The following is a 15,917-nucleotide window of genomic DNA, read 5'->3' on the forward strand; positions in this document are numbered from 1 at the left end:
CGATTTGTTACGACCTTTGCACAATATGAACCGGTAGATGGGAGACTATCTGATTGTCCGTGGGCGAACATTGTATTGTATCGAGAAGACGTGCATTGCATAGAGAAGACGTGCTAGCCCCGGGTATAGAGGGGTCTTCCAAAGGTTCCGTGAATTGAATGGTATTACAGTGTACAGTACAAGGTCCATGCATTGAGTCGACGTGCGAAGTCCTCCATGTCGTGCGGAGTCCATCATGACGTGCCCGGGAAAACGACGACGGAGCCGGAGAGCGAGAGGAGAGACAGTGCGGCCTCTGATGCGGTCTCGCTCTGCGGTGGCGGGGGCGTGGCGTAGCGCGACGGGCGCGTCTCGTACGCGTCGCCCACGCTGATCGATGAGCCCCCTACACTCCCCTCCGCATCCGAGGCGTGCGCGGCGGCGGACCATGCATCTTCGGACTGCCCCCAGCGCTGCGCCTGCTGCTCGCACGCCCACTCGAGCGTGATGCCACGCCTGCCTCCGTGCTCTGTCCGTCGTTTGTGGCGCGTGCGCGAGACGCGGATCTTCTGCGCGGACTCTGCGAGCTCGTCGATGGTGATGCTCTTTCGGCGTGGAGGGTCCTTATGGCCGGCTGGAGGAGATGTCTTCTTCCGCGGGGAAGGCGACATGGTAATAAGGGGCTTTCCATTCGAGTCGATGGGGCATCGCTTCTCAAGCGCCTTGCGCCGCTTGCGATACCAGGCTGAGATGGTATAAAGATCACTGTTGGGCGTTAGCAAGTGAAGTGGTTGAGCGGAAGGAAGAACGCACACTCCCAATTCCTGAGCGATAACCTGCTTTCGCGCAGTAGTCGGTTGAGTGTCGTAGTTGAAGAGGGTCATGAGCGTGGCGACCTGGTCGTCCTCTAGCTTCCGCTGAGCACGCGGCGTCGACTGTGTCTGAGTCCCTTCGACATCTGTCTCCAGCCCTTCTGAGTTCTCTTCATGGCGACGTGCTCTCTTACGAGGAGTGGTGCATGGCGATGGATCTGCTGAGGGCATTGCGAAAGCTGTTGAAGAGCGAGAGCGAGTGAATGGTCTTCCGGCAAGTGTCAAAGGACAATGGAGGTGAGAGACAAACTCGCGCGGCTTCCGTGGAGAACATAACCACGCAGGCGCGGAGGCAGATCGCGCGCGCGACGCGTCTGTCCAAGCGGACGCGTCGTAGCGCTTTGCGTCACGCGTCTCGCGTTTATTGGTACGCCGGCTATAGCCGACGGAACCTTTTTATTGGTATAAAAGCAAAGTAAGTACACGCTACCAGTGCATGTACAGACACACAACACGACTAGGTATATATGCAAGAAGGATAGGTAGAGCTACAGCTATAGATGGGGAGTTTGTTTGTAAAGAGACATAAGTTGTAAATGAGAGTTAAACATTAAGACACGTGAACAGAAATTTAGTCCATTCGAGGCTCGTGCGCTGAGCGCTTAGGACAGATCCATGGCGACATCGACGACGTCCTCAAGAGCCTCCTTCTCCTCCGGCGTCTTATCAGTCATCGGCGGGACGAATTGGAGGATGTTAGGGGCCTCGCGTTGGAGACTCATCAGATTCGTCGGTGCGTTCGGGGCCGCCTTTAGCTTCTCCCACCAGTCCTGGCGGACATACAGCTTCCTGAGAGGCCTCCCCTGCTCCCTGCGCCGCTTCACGAGGTACGCGATGTCGTCCGGTTCTATGTTCTCCCACTCGACGGCGAGGAGGTGCGGAAGGACAGGCTCGGGGCCCGGAATCTCGCCCGGAGCGATTCCTCCTTCCATGACGAACAGGTCGATGAGAGCGTGCCGAACACCAGAGAGGTTCAGGTAGCGCAGCTTGGGCATCGAGTTGAACCACCGCCGCATGACGATCCTGGTCTGCGGGCTCGGCCACACTTCGACGGAGTACCAGGTCAGGGTGCGGAGGTCGGGCATCCGTCCGATGAGTTGCTCGATGAACGGCGTGTAGTCGTCGCCGTAGAGGTTGAGCAGGATCAGCTCCTTGAGGTTCGGCGCGTGCAGCAGCCTCCAGATGAAGACCGCGTACTGGATGCTCTGGTCGCCGAGCGACAGCATCCGCAGCTTGGGCAGAGGGATGGGAGTGACGTCCGAGTCCGACCAGGAAGGGACGGGCATGATGGGGCCCGCGCCATCCAGGATGAGCTTCTCCAGGTGAGGAGAGGCCGTGAGGATCTCACGGAACCGCTGGAGAGGTAGGCTGCGCTCGTACGGGATCCGACGGATGTCGAATGTGGTGAGGTTCGAAGCGATTGACTGAGGCCAGTTCACAGGGATGCCCTTGAGCGTGAGCCACGACAGGGACTCCACGTTGCGCCCTCCGAACAAAGGAACCGACTTGCAGTGCGTGAGGTCCACAGCGCCGGGCATGTCGTTCCCGCTGAGGTGCATCTCCAGACGCTCCATCCTCATGGGTATGCCCGTGGCCGCAGCCTGCAGCTTCTCCGTGATGTAGATCATGCCATCCACGTCGCCGTGGCTGACGATGAGGATCCGGATCTGCGACAGCTTGGTGCAGAGGAGGTCGATCAACGACTCCCACTCCTTGCCGCGGAGAGGCGGCTTGCCCCGGCGGTTCCTCTCGTCCTCGTCGATGCGGATGTCGATGAAGCCATCGCCCGAGCGCACGATGTGCTGCTCCGTCAGCCCCCATGGGTAGTCATCGATCACGCGAACCGAGTTCCACAGTGTCACATCCGTGGTCGCGATGCCCCTCCAGAGTCGGCAGACCTGCGATATACTCGCGCGGTTCCGAATGATGTCGATGGTCGCGCCAGGCGACCAGACGACATAGCTGAAGATATCGGCAAGGACTTCGGGAGGGAGGCTGTTGATACGGAAGTTGATCCACGAGCGTACGTTGAGCTCCGTCGTCAGAGAATTGCGCAGGACCGTGACCTTGTGGGCCATATCACGAAGAGCAGCCGCATTGGGGGGCAGGGGATTCATCGAGAACGGCTTGTGCAACCCAGGAAGCTGGTTGGTACAGTGAGCAATCATGCCGGTGTTCTTTGCCAGTAACTGATTGTTTTCCGCTATCTGGGCGTCCGTTAAAGGGGGAGTGGGCAAGTTCTCAATGATATATCGTGCATAGGCATCCGCCTGGTACTGGGGAGGGTACCGCGACAGGATCTCGGAGATGTGAGGCGGGGCGGCGTAAGTGACCGGGTGGCGCTTTCCGTTCCATGTTGGGTACATGCTGACCGAGCGCATGGGGTCTATCCAGCACACCTTGTTCGCAATCGCCGTGCGCTCCTCGATCCACTGGGGAGAGAGAGGATTGTAGGGAACAGGAGCGGCGGGGCCGGGCGAAATGGGGAAGGTAGGAACGGCGGGGCCGTTGGCCATGGGGAAGACGACAGGAGCGGGGGGACGGTTGACGGGCAGAAGGCCCATGGGTGGAGGGCCCATGCGAGTTGTCGACCAGGCGTTCATCGTCTAGAAGAGGGGTTATCACCGAATCGGACGACGGGAGGACGTATCAAAGTACCAGAAGTGAAGGCGCGTAAGCTGTGAATGTGGCGCGTCTAAGGTCTTTGCGGGATTGTGTGCGTGCTAGCGCGACGTCGGGCGATCGATGGGGTGGAGGCGGTCGAGAATTTATGGGAGTGTCGATGGCAGGCGAAGACCAGATGGTGGTAGGAAGAGAGAAGGAAGGGAACAGGCGCGAAAGAAAAGGCTTGATGGAGGACAATGGTCGTTCCAAATAAGGAACGGGCACGAGTTTGCGGTGTTGGTTGTGTTTGGCAGGCCGTTGGGCGACGTTGACTTGGCTTTGGACGGCCACCACACCTTCGTACTCGCTCCCCGACCTTCCCTTGCACGCACGAGACGGCGGTTGGTGCGCAATGCACACGACCGATGGGCCCGAGCACGCCGACACCCAAAGGAATGCAACGAACAAACCCAACAACCGGACGACGTGGGCTTGACGCGTTGACCTTGGCTGCCGTGGGCGTTAGAGGGAAAGACGGACATGCTAGATGGAAGTCAAAAGAGAAGGGCCATGGAGACGCGGACGACACATCGTGCAACGTCCGAACAAGGGGAGTTGCCCATCACCAGACGAATCCACCTGGCTCATATTCCCGCAGCCTCCCGTCCCATTGTTTGCTGTCCCGCAACAAGGGAGTTCTGGTGTAATTGCCATTGTTGCTGGGAACGACCCTAGTCGGCCACCCGACCAAGAACAAAGCAAGGCCTGTCTCCTTTCGGTTTCCCCGTCAGCTTTTTGCGATACTGTCGGATCCTACCTGGGTTTCTTGACGAGCGGTCCCCCACGTCGGTGCTTTGTTGCTATCGCCTTTACTGCCTGCGCTGGACTGCGGCCGTCATAAAACGCCGTCTCTCGCTTGCACGTTCCTCGTTCGCCTGGCTGGCCATCGGTCATCTGTCATCCGAGGAAAGAAAGCAAGGCGCCAGAGGGGTAACAACGAGGGCCGTTGTGCAACGCGTTGCGGTGAGCGGCCTGCGTATCCTATGATCACAATCAAGAATGTATCCTGCTGGCTCGACGGGCGACCCTGGGGCGGGATAGTACTATTTCGTGCGCTCGGAGGAATGCTATTGTTCTTGTCAATCATTGTATATCACACGCTGGGGCTCTGACGAATAAATGTGACCTACTGCTTTCCCTCATCACCCCTGTGCGAGTTCGCCGTGCCATGATGTGCATCCTCGGTCAGTAGCTCTGGGTCTCGACAATTTCGAGGATGGACGGCGTTCGTCCTCGAAAGCTGTAGCTGCGCCTTTTCCCGGCTACGGCAAGGTACTTCCGGGTCCTTGAGTGCGTTGGCGTTCGGGGTCTTCTACGCATGAAAGCCCAATTTCCGCCGCGTCCGTAGCTGTTGGCGAGGGTATGTCCCTTATGCAAGCCTGCAACCTTGAGCGTTCAGAACAAAGTGAATGTTGTCTCCGCGGATGCAATTCTGCTTCATGAAGCTGTCGATCGGCGATTCCCTCTTCCTGCCTTTGTCCTTCTCGAATTCATTCGCAGTGGCGCAAAAGATGCCACAAAAACCACTGACCTGCGACATGGAATTCCATCTCATCTGAAGGCCATCGTGGCTGCTGAACACTCTCCGAAGAGTGTGTGGGCTCAGCGCTCAGCCCCGATGTGGAACATGCATGCTAGAGGTCACGACGTGACCCTCAATTTGGCGTGTTTCCTGCTTTTGTCGATCGTCTCTCGCCTTGCGCAACAATCCTACTATTCATTCGTGTCATTTGACAACTGCTCGTGCTGCCTGAGGCCGCGAACGCTCATGGGGAGCGCAAATATAATCAGGCGTGACATCCTTCTTTGAGGGCCAGAAAAGGCAATTCATCCGTACGTGCCGCTGGACATCTGCATTGACACGCGTATCGAGCCATGAGCGGCCTGCATGCTACTGCGTTCCATCGACACACCGGAAGACAAAGGCTCAGACAAACCAAAATATGCTCACTCGCGGTTTGCAGTGGGGTGCGCATCAGAGGGAATATGGATTGCAATGCAACAGTCGAGGTCTTGGTGAGTGCGTTTATTGTAGCTAGAAGGAGAGATGCTAATCTCCTTCTTTCTTCCCTTGCTCGCATCTCTTCTTCAATAATATCTGCTTGCGTCGATCGCCTTGCCAGCTTTCTTTCGTGAAGCCGCTGGCTCGTCCCCTGTCCCCTTCTCAAAGTCGCTCGCTCCACGAGACCCCGAGGCTCGCACCACTCATTCAGGCAAAGCATATCCCTCCCAGTAATTTAACACCTATCAGCGTCTCTCTCGAAGAGCGTCTACATGCAGTCCCTTGTGATGATTTTTGCAACCTTAATACGCCCCCGCATTCCCCCCCTTCCTGCAAAGCCCCAGCCGCCATTCTCTGCATTCGCTCATTTCAATAACATCTTCTCTTCTATTCTCTGACCTCTGTTCGTCATAAAGAAGCGAGGGGTTGGCATAGAACGGTGGTTCCTTCGAGCCGTGGCGTAACGTAACGTACGATATGAACCTTCCCCATCTGGAACAATGGCAAAGGCCGCGTGCGAGGCTTCTCTGAGTCTACTTGGTCACGATCTACGTCAGAGACGCTTCTTCATAGAAGATGACCTTGGAGTTGTTGCGCATCTGTGCGATACGCGTCTCTCGAAGTACAACTACGAATAGTTACTGCACTTCGGGTATTCCGAGCTGTTAGCATGCACGATCTCTACTACACATTACGGCGACCCGTCGTACTATACATTGACTAGACATTACACAATCAGTTGAACATGTCCGTATGCCTGGTAGGCCGGCGTCGCCGTCGCTCGATGATCAAGGCGGATAAGAGGATGTCATCTAGAAACTCTTGCCCAGCGGGAGTGATTTCTAGCATTTGCGTACGGTGTCGCGCGTCAGGAAGGCGAAGGCTGCGATTGGGCAGGAAGCGGGCAAGGACAACTCTCTCCATGACCGCCTTCTCCATTCTGAAGCACTGGATGCGACTGAGGGATAAGGCATGTTACTCGAGGGAATGCACTTACAATGTACAGTCGTGGGTCGCTGGTGATGTCCCATTGAATTTCCTAGAGAGAAAGTCAGCCCGGCCGTCCCACAGATCGCAAGAAAGACCTGACCTTGTCAGCCAGAGTCCATGTGAGTATGTCCTGCAGCGATGATGAGCCTCACTGGTGCGCAGAAATGAGAAGACGACGTACGCCTTTGAAGGTCTTGGGATGAAGCGCATCATGAACTGTGCATTCCCGATTCCGGATGAAAACGGTGCTGGCTTTGTTTGAAATTCCCATCCTATTCATGGTCAATGTATTGCTGTGTTGGCCTGAGTTCGTAACTCACTCGAAGTCGCCTACAATAGGCCCCTCTTCAGTGCCACCGCGACGAACAGCTGATGGAGGGTAAATATCAATTGTAGATGATTGGGAGGCCAGCTTACTAGTGATGAACGATGTGGGCACGAAGACGTTCATGGCCACAGATATATGGTACAATGGTCGCGAGTCTGCGGCCTGGGAAGGCGGCAATAACAAGATAGCATTCGCCCCGGAAGGGGTGAAAACATAAGTGATGGTTTCTGTTGGTCGTCGGGCGTCCACATATCTGGGACCCAGACATCAACGAGAAGCTCTGTAAATGAAAATGAACTCAACTCACGCAGGAGGGTCTTCTGATGGAGCCGACTCGTTCAAGTTCACCAACACGGGCGTCGCACTTGAGCCCTCGTCGGAGGTAAGGACGGGCACTTCGTGCGCGCCTGACGCCTGCGAAGCTTCCCTCGGCGCGTGAAGCTCATCGGAAGATGTGTTCGGTGAGTCGCCAGTAGGTGTATCGGCTTCCGGGATGGACCGAGCTCTGCTGCTTGAGCCCCGTCGGGAACCTATGTTATGGAAAAGACGGCGCGTCTTGCTCCGCAGTGACGAATCATTCTCAGGTGTACGAGCAGTATCGTTCCCACTAGACGAAGAGGGTTCGCTGGAGGAAGTTGAACATTCGTGGCCATTGTTACCCCCCTTATGAAGCAAGCTGTTGAGGGTGGCTTGGCGAAGCTCACCTAGGTTCGGTTGCGGTCATAGTAGTGAGGAAGTCCTTTGTGCAAGGCCAAGAAACAGAAAATCAATGTCGACGTAGAGGACTACTGGTGAGAGCAGAAGCAGAGGGAGGCTGTTCGGAATCATGTCCCGGGTGCCAGCGCGATCATCTGCATGTGTGCCGCCGTCGTTGCCGCGCCGAGTCGAGGCGGGGCAACGTCATGGCATATGCTGACGCCGGTGGGATGTGGAGGCCGCGCCGAGCAGCACAATGCGCACTGCTCTCTTATCGTCGGCCGAGCCCAAGACGGAAGGTTTTGTATCCGGACGGAGCCATGAATTGACCAAGACGGGAAGGGCTCGATTGGACCCATAACTTTTTCTTCCCACGCCCCTATTTGGGCTGAGCGTCGACAATCACATGCCAGAGAAGTCGAGGAGATAGCGAGAGCATCGTTGAAGATTACAAGTACAGTAAGGATACAACAGGAGTTGAAGTCCCGTATTAGTACACGCCCAGTAACCAATTAGTCTACAAGATGTTCATCTAGCAAATGCACGTCGAAAGCGCGGAGCACCCCGCGTAGTTTAAGCAGCATCTCGTCCCATTCTGCCTCGGAGTCAGAGAGGGCGGTTATCGCACCTCCGGCGCCCACGGTCCATTCTTCAAGGCCGTTGTCAGTGGTGGTGGAGTCGTGCTTGTAGCAGCTCCGGATGGTGACGGCCCAGTCGCTCGCGCCGCTGACGCACCAGTAGCCGAAGACACCAGAGTAAATGCCGCGAGGGTCGTCTTCGAGCGTTTGCAGAATCTCAACGCTCCGCTTCTTGGGCGCGCCAGTCATGCTGCCTATGAGAGTCATGAGTAATCAAGTCACCAAAGCTTCGAGAATGTACGTACCAGGTGGTAGGCTATGCCTCAACACCCGTGTGCCGAGATCCCACGTCGATGTCAACGGCGCGCCAGGAGCCAGTCGTCCCTCAATCACGCTCGTCAACTGCCACACCGTTTCATACTCCTCCACCGAGCAGAACTTCGCCACCCGCACATCCTCCCCAACAACATGGTGCAGATCGTGCGTAATCAAGTCGACGATCATCAGGTTCTCCGCCACCTCCTTCACGCTGCCCGCCAGCTCCTGCTTCGCCACCGCGCGCGTGATGCCCGGCCCCTTGCGCAGGGTGCCCTTGATGGGCCGGAGCTGGCAAACAGGGTCGGCGCCGCGCGAGCAGGAGAGGAAGCGCTCGGGGGAGGACGAGATGAAGGTGGTGGGGCTCAGGCGGATGTACGCGGCGTGCGGCGCGGGGTTGAGCTGCCGGAGCTTCTTGTAGCGCTGCCACGAGGAGCACGGTTGGGGAAGATGCGGGACGCGAATGCTGGTGCGCGCGGTGAGGCAGAGCTCGTAAGAGTCGCCGGAGTAGAGGTATTCCTTCGCACGGTCGATCCGGGAGATGTAGTCTTTCTTGCTGGGCAAGCTGAGTTGGGGTTTTGGTGATGCAGTAGAAGACGTTGAGGTCTTCCCGTTGGTGCTATGATACAGGTCTAGGAGTTGAGTTCTATGATGCTGAAGATGAAGTAAGGTATCTTTGACCCATTGATGATCGCCAGGTCGGATGGTCTGGATGTATAGTGTTTCCGTGAGGGTATCGAAGACGAGACTGCGCTCGAGGAATAAGAGGTTGACATCTGGATGTCCAGTCGTGGTCTTGCCCTTGGGTAAAGGAACGCCCAAGTCCTGGAGGCCGACCTCGTAGCTAAGGCAGCCGACTAGGCCACCCCAGAAGGGGACTTCGGGGCGTCCGCGAATAGCGCGACGCTTGCACATGTAGTTGGTAAGCCAATCCCAGATTGGTCGATCTCGCAGGCTTTCTTCGTCGGTTTTTCCGTCGCGCGTTATGCGGACGGAGGGTTGTCCAGCATAGTACTGGATGAGAGGGGACGACGGCAAGAGCGAACCAAGTATTGACCACCTCCCGGGGCGGGCGGCGGAGTCGAGCATCACGAATGGCTTTGTCTCGTCGTGAACGCCGAGGGATTCGCAAAGACGAGTGATCGACAGGCCGGGGACGTGGATGGCCTCCGTGACCACTTCCCGCTCTGCATCGGCAGTCGGAGGACGTGTTGGGGAGCGCAAGCAAGGCCAAGGGTCCCCGAGGAGGACGCGTCCGTTGAGGGAGAGCGAGGTCGGCTTACGTCCGCTACGATCATTCCATCTCTGCGCCAGCCTCCAGAAGTTCCTAACGATCTCCTGGCCTCCGCTGCTCTGACTGGACTCGGGGTGATATTGCACTGCCCAGTACGGTCTTCTTGAGTGCTTGGCCGCCATAAGGACTTGTCCGTTCTCTGCGTCGTGCGCCCAGCCGAGAGGCTCTATTGAACCTCCTTTGCGGAGCTCGACGTGCAGGGAGTGGTAGCGGACGGCATTGACGGTGCTGACGCCCTCAAAAATGTCGGTTCCCGAGTGATCGATATGGGATAACTGGCCATGCTTTACGGTGTGAAGGCGCTGGAGCGTTGCTCCGTGCTCGATGCAGAGGCTCTGCAGGCCGAGACAGACGCCGAAGATGGGTACGACGTCCGCGTTGTCGACTGCCCAGAGATGCTTGACGATGCCGATGTCTGAGTCATTATCTGGGGAGCCGGGGCCAGGACCAACTATGATCGCCGATAGTTCGTGAAGGTAAGGACGTAGTTCGGCGAAGGATAGTTGGTCGTTCTTGACGATGTGGATCGTGCAGTCAGGTATGGCTCTTGAGAAGAGGGATGCGAGACTACATGTGCTGGTATAAGACAAAGTTGCGAGGATGTGTGGTAGCACGCACTTGTAAGTGAAGGAATCATAGCAGTCTACAAGGAGGAATGTCGGCGGAGACACGGTCATAGTTCCAGGATGCGGTATGGGTCGATTAGAGGGATGACTAGGAAAGAGTGAGCATAACGCATTTCGAACGTTGGAAGGGACTACTACCTTAGTAGATAAGTTAGGAAAACATAGACGAGGAGTTCAAGGTAAGTCCTCGAAGGTCAATGGAGACTCAGATCAAACAATGACAAGGGCAAAAAACAATGGACGATGATACCGATCGACAATTGATGGCGCTAAATGGGGCGGGCCGGTCTTCCGGTGCGCCTCATTCGCGAACTTGCTTTTGGCTTCCTCCTTCACTCAGGCCGTGACGGGCACCCCCTTCCCCTCGACCAGCGGAAGAGTTCACGGACGCTCATAATAACGCTACAGCATGGCTGCCGATCCCAAGGCGCAAGCTCTCTTTCAAAGGGTGCGTGAGCGCGTTCACGATCAGCTCAAGTACCAACTGCCATATAGCTCAAGCGCGTCTGCGTGCCTCTCATGGGCACTCCCCCCCTCGCACCCTCCAACATACCAACTGCCTCCAAGCTTCTGACGGAGCTCCTCGATATACTGAAGCATAATCAGCCGAATATCCTCTCACCCAACCTCATCTCGTACATCTTCTTCCCGCTATCCACCTTACTGTCGAAGAATAACTCGGAGGCCATCCCCGATCAGATACTCGAGAAGATCTTCCTCATCCTGACTATACTCTGCGAAGACTGGTGGTGGGACTGCGACATGAAGATCTGGGAGCAGTTATTCATGCTCGCCGGAGCTGTACTTGGCGGCATCGACGTGAAGGGGAAGGGCAAAGCACGCGACGAAGAGACGAAGGAGGCGGCTATCCGCTGCATACTGTGTCTCGTGCGCCCTCGAGATGCTCAGGACGCTGCCCGACGCGGTGTACAGGTCGAAGACGCGTTCGAGAGACTGGAAGAGTTGCGATTCTACGCGCAAATGCCCAAATTCATACCGATCCTTGGACAGACAATAAATTCGCTCATCGAGACCGCGTTGACCCCAAACATATCTTTGACCCTTGCATGCCTGCAAACGCTACATGTCCTCGTCAAAGACTATATTCCGGACGATCTGGCACCATCAATCCTGCCTGGCGTCGTCAGCACCTCGACGAAACTTGCTCTAGGGATGGCCGGAAAGAAGGGATGGGTCAATGGCGATGTCGTAGCCGCGTCTCTAGAAGTCCTTACAGTCATCGTGGTACGGTCGGTGGGCGACGAGATCTGCGCACAGGAGGGCGCTATCAAGGTCTTCACAAGCTTGGACGATCTCAAGAACCTTGCAAGCGATGGGTTAACGCAAGACAGGCCCACGCGTCCCTTTGCCACGCAAAGAACACCGACATGGCTGCGAGGAACGGCGACGCAGCTGCATATTGCACTCAACTCATTGACACCTCTCATTTCACATCCAACGGCGTCTGCGCTGCTTGCACTCACGAAATGCGCGGCCACCTTGCTCGTATCCACATCGTCGACGCTACCGCAATCCCAGACCCTGTTGCTATCCCTCCTTCTGGCGCTTTCCAACTCAGACTACCCTTCAGTCTCGCAAGAGGCACGCAAGTCACTCATCTCCGCCGTCACGTCCACATCGCGAACACAGCATACAATATTGCAAACCCTCATGAACATCACCCGCGACAACCTCACCTCCCTACCGCGCCTCCTCACCTCCCAAGCGGACGCCAAAGTCGAGCACGTCGCTGGCCTCGTCGAAGCCGTTTGCCGGCTATCCTATGCGGAGGAAGCGACTGACAGTCCAGCGCTACATGCCATCTCCACCGGTGTCGGCAAGCTTCTTGGACCATCCGGAGGTATCGAGAAGTGGGGATGGAGCCTTCTCTCTGTATTGGAGTTCGTCGAGCCTGCGGTCAACGTCGCGCGCGCACCTACGACCGCGCTTCTCGAGAACGACGCCGATGCGGCGTCCTGGGTCTCCTTCCCGGAAGTGCCGTTGAAGAGCCTCACAACACGCAGCGCCGCTGATGCAGTGATGCGCATGTTTCGTGCTCTTGGCAGAGCGGCGGGCGAGCCATGCCTCTATGCCATCGAGTGGTTCGCCGGCGTGGGCCAGTCGGGCAGAGATAGCGATGCGGTTGCGGCAGTTTGGTGCGCTTCCCGGCTACTGGAGGGCGTGGCAAATATATCGTTGTCCGCGGAAGCGGCCAATGATGTGCGATTGCGACCTGTCAGTAAGCGATTGTCGAAGCTGGCGAGGTCACTCGCCACGACAGTTTCCGAGGTTTGGGATGACGGGGACGCCGACGCGGAGACAAAAACCGCGCCGGAGAAGCCAGAGAATCCGGAGGTCAACAGTACGGTGCAGCACGTACAAGGCCTATACCCACTGCAAGACAATCTCAAGATCATTAAGTCCACACCTATGCAGCAGTATCGGTCCAGCATCCAACCCATTCTCCATCGCACGCTGCTTATTCAACTCCTTGCTGTCATAGCTGGCGTACTGCAAGCCAGATTCAATCAGACGCTAATTCGGACGCTCTACCCCATTTTGCATTCGCTGGTCTCCTCAGTGCCCTTGCTGTCCGCCACCGCACATGCGGCACTGAACTTCATTGCCATCAGCGCGTCCTACGCCTCTCCGGCCAACCTGCTGCTCGCCAACTTCGACTACGCACTTGATGCGGTTGGACGGCGTCTTACAAGACGATGGCTTGATCTCGATGCGACGAAGGTGCTAGTCATTCTCGTGCGCCTTGTTGGCAGTGATGTCGTCGATCGTGCAGGGGACGTCGTCGAGGAGTGCTTCGATCGACTGGACGAGTTCCATGGGTACGATGTGCTCGTGGAGGGACTCATCCAGGTGCTTGGAGAGGTCATCAAGGTCATCGAGGTTGAGGACAACGCGATGAAGGAAGATGGGCCAAAGGCACCCAAAGCAGACGTACTGGTAGACCGTGAGCGCTTCGATGCCTTCTTCGAGTGGTACACTCGCAGGAACGATATCGATTCCGACGACGAAGACACTACCGATTACGGTCCCGCCCCTCGACACGCCTGGGGTGAACCGGAGGACGCCGATGAAGAGCCCAAGGAGGATGAAGCACCCATGGACACCTCCGACGACAACGTCCCGCCCACACCAATCCAAGCCCTCACCACCCAGATTGTCGCCCGCTCCCTCTACTTCCTCACGCACGGCGCGCCCTCCATCCGCGCGCGCATCCTCAGGCTCCTCGCCTCCGCCGTACCCGTCCTCCCTGAAAGCGCCCTGATGCCCGAGATCCACCGCGCGTGGCCATTCATCCTGAACCGCCTGTCGGATCGCGAGACGTTCGTCGTGACCGCCGCCGCGGGGCTCGTCGAAGCCCTTTCGGCACACGTAGGCGACTTCATGTTCCGCCGCATCTGGGACGATGTGTGGCCGAGGTTCCATGCGATGCTGGGACAGCTGGACCGTGCGGACTCGCAGAGTGCGCTAGCGAGACGCGGCGCAGGAATTGCGATTGGAACAGAATCCGCGTACACGCACTCCCATAGGCTGTATCGGTCGCTGCTGCGGACGATGACGGCGGCCGCGCGGGGTGTACAGCCGCAGGATTCGTCGTTGTGGGAGGTGATCGTAGACTTCCGGCGTTTCCTGCATGTAGGGGCACACGAAGAGCTGCAGCGATGCGCGAGAGACCTGTACCTCGCAATCGGCCTGCGCAACGCGGACGAGGCATGGCTCGCATTGGCTGGCACGTCAGGAGAGGTCGCGTCGACCGTAGCCTTCCTCCGCGAACCACGATGGGACATCACGGCGAACGCGGCGCTCATCTGTCAGGGCTTGGACGAGGGCGAGGGAGGAGCGAAGTGAACGCTGGATCGAATTGGTCAGGGGTTTATCATGCGTAGACCAGGAGCATCTATGGTCGGAAGATAGTGCTTGTGGTTGGGGTTGTATCGCCGCAGCTCGACGCCGGACTCCTTGAAGAGTGCAGCGGAGGCGTCATCCCTGCGTTGGGTCAGTTTACCCTCTGGTATTGGCATAGAATCAACGACTGACACTTTGTACGACAGGTTGTACACCACGGTCGACACGCCCGTCTGGATGATCTTGACGGTGCATTTGAGGCAAGGGCATCTATGGAGGTTATAAGGGAGGAGAACCCAGAGAAGTAAATCATGTACGCACGTATTGCAGTACAACACTGCGCCGGGCCCGACGCGTTCCCTTCCCGCTTCTAAGAGGGCGTTCTCTTCGGCGTGCAAGCATATGCACTCGACCGACTCCATGCCTGTGTTGCAGCGAGGACAACCGCCTGCATTGCAGTTGGTCAGACCGCGAGGTGTTCCGTTATACCTGCGATACATGAGCGACATGGCCTCGATGAACGTGGAACACTACGAACCCAGTAGCAATGATGCGGTTCCCTCCCCGCACGTCGACGAGGACTGCACCGACGCGCCTCTTCATGCAGTTTGACCGGTGCGATGCGAGGGATGCAATGGTCTGCGAGCAAGGCTTGAGTAAATGACCGTACACAAGATGACAGTGCTACTCACCATAAAGTATGCATCCCATCCTGGTCGCAAATGGCTCGGATCGAGCAAGTCCAGCTTCTCCAGATGAAAGTGCAAGTCCGGCACCGTGTCGAACGCGTTGTCGATGTGTAGATGCACGAGATCGCGTATCGCGTGCAGCGAGTCTGCCGCTGCCTGGCTGACGTGAGGTGGGGGAAGGTGTATCGAGGACGTGCTAGGATTGAAGGGCGGAACGAGGGTTTCGACTGGTGAGGCTTCGGGCTCGGTGTCAGGGAAGCCATGCACTAGCTTGTCGTGCTCTTGGATGAAGTCGAGTAGTTCGAGGCCCGGGAACTTGCTGTGGGGAGAAGTTATAATCAGCCGTAGTGCCTGAAGTAGTTGGGATGGGTCACGTACGATCTCGCTCTCCGATACCTCAGCAATATCGGCGCGTCCACACTGATCAGCATGAAGAACGGACGCCTCATGAACGGCGCGAGCAACGCGCGCGTCCCCAGGTCCATCGTCACGAAGTGGTCCGTCCAGTGTCGCGTTACGTGCGCCAGCATCTCAGAAGTCGACGAGAAACGCAACTTCTGCCTTGCTTTAACGGAAGCCGGCACCGGAGAGGAGAGGGGGCTGAGGTTCAGGAAGGACAGGCGCGCGGCGGCGAGCTCGTAAGTCGGCGCCGCGCGATCGGTGTCTGGTCCCTCAGAGGGCGCGAGGCTGAAGAAGCCGTGATCATCGCTGGTACTAGAGGACGAGGAGTATGAGTCGCCGCGCTGATGGTTGAGGTGGGAGAGCTGCAAAAGGGAGGGGGAACGAAGATCAGTTGGACGTGCAGACCGAGGGAACGGCACGATGCGCACGTTGTCTGGCTCGGCTTCGGCAAGGGCGAGGGGAGTGAAGCCCTTGTCTACTAGGTATCTGTAAACGGAGTCCTTGCCTGAGGCGCGCGTACCGACGATGGCGATCAGCATTGGGAGGGAAAGTTGAAGAGAAGGGAGCAGAAGGCGCGTCGGCGACGGGCGGACATCTACACGTTCCGCACTATTTCAC

At 57.3% G+C, this 15,917-nt stretch overlaps 6 protein-coding genes across 6 annotated transcripts; 1 reads left to right on the forward strand and 5 right to left on the reverse strand.

The window, feature by feature from the left end:
- Window positions 1–233: 233 nt before the first annotated feature.
- On the reverse strand, window positions 234–1,070 carry SCHCODRAFT_02565648 (uncharacterized protein; the record flags this gene model as incomplete). The annotated part of the gene is made up of 2 exons (XM_003037352.3): window positions 793–1,070; window positions 234–744 (listed from the first exon to the last, which is right to left on the reverse strand). Exons 1-2 carry the CDS (start codon window positions 1,020–1,022, stop codon window positions 234–236), a joined length of 741 nt encoding a protein of 246 aa, XP_003037398.1. The 5' UTR covers window positions 1,023–1,070.
- A 137-nt stretch (window positions 1,071–1,207) lies between these two features.
- SCHCODRAFT_02565653 (uncharacterized protein) lies at window positions 1,208–3,732 on the reverse strand. The gene is made up of 2 exons (XM_003037351.2): window positions 3,510–3,732; window positions 1,208–3,457 (listed from the first exon to the last, which is right to left on the reverse strand). Exon 2 carries the CDS (start codon window positions 3,452–3,454, stop codon window positions 1,454–1,456), a length of 2,001 nt encoding a protein of 666 aa, XP_003037397.2. The 5' UTR covers window positions 3,455–3,457; window positions 3,510–3,732; the 3' UTR covers window positions 1,208–1,453.
- A 2,443-nt stretch (window positions 3,733–6,175) lies between these two features.
- SCHCODRAFT_02610903 (uncharacterized protein) lies at window positions 6,176–7,822 on the reverse strand. The gene is made up of 8 exons (XM_003037350.3): window positions 7,540–7,822; window positions 7,143–7,460; window positions 6,925–7,088; window positions 6,828–6,876; window positions 6,689–6,779; window positions 6,608–6,637; window positions 6,515–6,556; window positions 6,176–6,465 (listed from the first exon to the last, which is right to left on the reverse strand). Exons 1-8 carry the CDS (start codon window positions 7,557–7,559, stop codon window positions 6,253–6,255), a joined length of 927 nt encoding a protein of 308 aa, XP_003037396.1. The 5' UTR covers window positions 7,560–7,822; the 3' UTR covers window positions 6,176–6,252.
- Window positions 7,823–7,948: 126 nt separating this feature from the next.
- Window positions 7,949–10,560, reverse strand: SCHCODRAFT_02529077 (para-aminobenzoate synthase). The gene is made up of 4 exons (XM_003037349.2): window positions 10,483–10,560; window positions 10,337–10,432; window positions 8,415–10,285; window positions 7,949–8,363 (listed from the first exon to the last, which is right to left on the reverse strand). The coding sequence occupies exons 2-4, from the start codon at window positions 10,393–10,395 to the stop codon at window positions 8,044–8,046; spliced, it is 2,250 nt and encodes a 749-aa protein (XP_003037395.2). The 5' UTR covers window positions 10,396–10,432; window positions 10,483–10,560; the 3' UTR covers window positions 7,949–8,043.
- A 138-nt stretch (window positions 10,561–10,698) lies between these two features.
- On the forward strand, window positions 10,699–14,211 carry SCHCODRAFT_01138917 (uncharacterized protein; the record flags this gene model as incomplete). The annotated part of the gene is made up of 2 exons (XM_003038689.2): window positions 10,699–10,792; window positions 10,840–14,211. The coding sequence occupies exons 1-2, from the start codon at window positions 10,754–10,756 to the stop codon at window positions 14,209–14,211; spliced, it is 3,411 nt and encodes a 1,136-aa protein (XP_003038735.1). The 5' UTR covers window positions 10,699–10,753.
- Window positions 14,212–14,228: 17 nt separating this feature from the next.
- Window positions 14,229–15,838, reverse strand: SCHCODRAFT_02487636 (uncharacterized protein; the record flags this gene model as incomplete). The annotated part of the gene is made up of 7 exons (XM_003037348.1): window positions 14,229–14,349; window positions 14,401–14,478; window positions 14,530–14,697; window positions 14,747–14,847; window positions 14,901–15,053; window positions 15,317–15,451; window positions 15,728–15,838. The coding sequence occupies 7 exons, from the start codon at window positions 15,836–15,838 to the stop codon at window positions 14,229–14,231; spliced, it is 867 nt and encodes a 288-aa protein (XP_003037394.1).
- Between the last annotated feature and the right edge of the window lie 79 nt (window positions 15,839–15,917).

The sequence above is a fragment of the Schizophyllum commune genome (assembly GCF_000143185.2).
Source record: "Schizophyllum commune H4-8 unplaced genomic scaffold SCHCOscaffold_2, whole genome shotgun sequence".
Classification (NCBI taxonomy): Eukaryota; Fungi; Basidiomycota; class Agaricomycetes; order Agaricales; family Schizophyllaceae; genus Schizophyllum; species Schizophyllum commune.

Excerpts from the sequence above, each read along its gene's own strand:
- SCHCODRAFT_02529077 (XM_003037349.2), bottom strand. The coding sequence starts at position 10,395 with ATGACCGTGTCTCCGCCGACATTCCTCCTTGTAGACTGCTATGATTCC. Across the intron at positions 10,286-10,336 it reads TATGATTCCTTCACTTACAA|TCTCGCATCCCTCTTCTCAA; the intron begins GTGCGTGCTACC and ends CAGCACATGTAG. Across the intron at positions 8,364-8,414 it reads GAGGCATAGCCTACCACCTG|GCAGCATGACTGGCGCGCCC; the intron begins GTACGTACATTC and ends TGACTCTCATAG.
- SCHCODRAFT_02610903 (XM_003037350.3), bottom strand. The coding sequence starts at position 7,559 with ATGACCGCAACCGAACCTAG. Across the intron at positions 6,877-6,924 it reads GCCCACATCGTTCATCACTA|CTGTTCGTCGCGGTGGCACT; the intron begins GTAAGCTGGCCT and ends ACCCTCCATCAG. Across the intron at positions 6,557-6,607 it reads CATGGACTCTGGCTGACAAG|GAAATTCAATGGGACATCAC; the intron begins GTCAGGTCTTTC and ends CTTTCTCTCTAG.
- SCHCODRAFT_02565653 (XM_003037351.2), bottom strand. The coding sequence starts at position 3,454 with ATGAACGCCTGGTCGACAACTCGCATGGGCCCTCCACCCATGGGCCTT.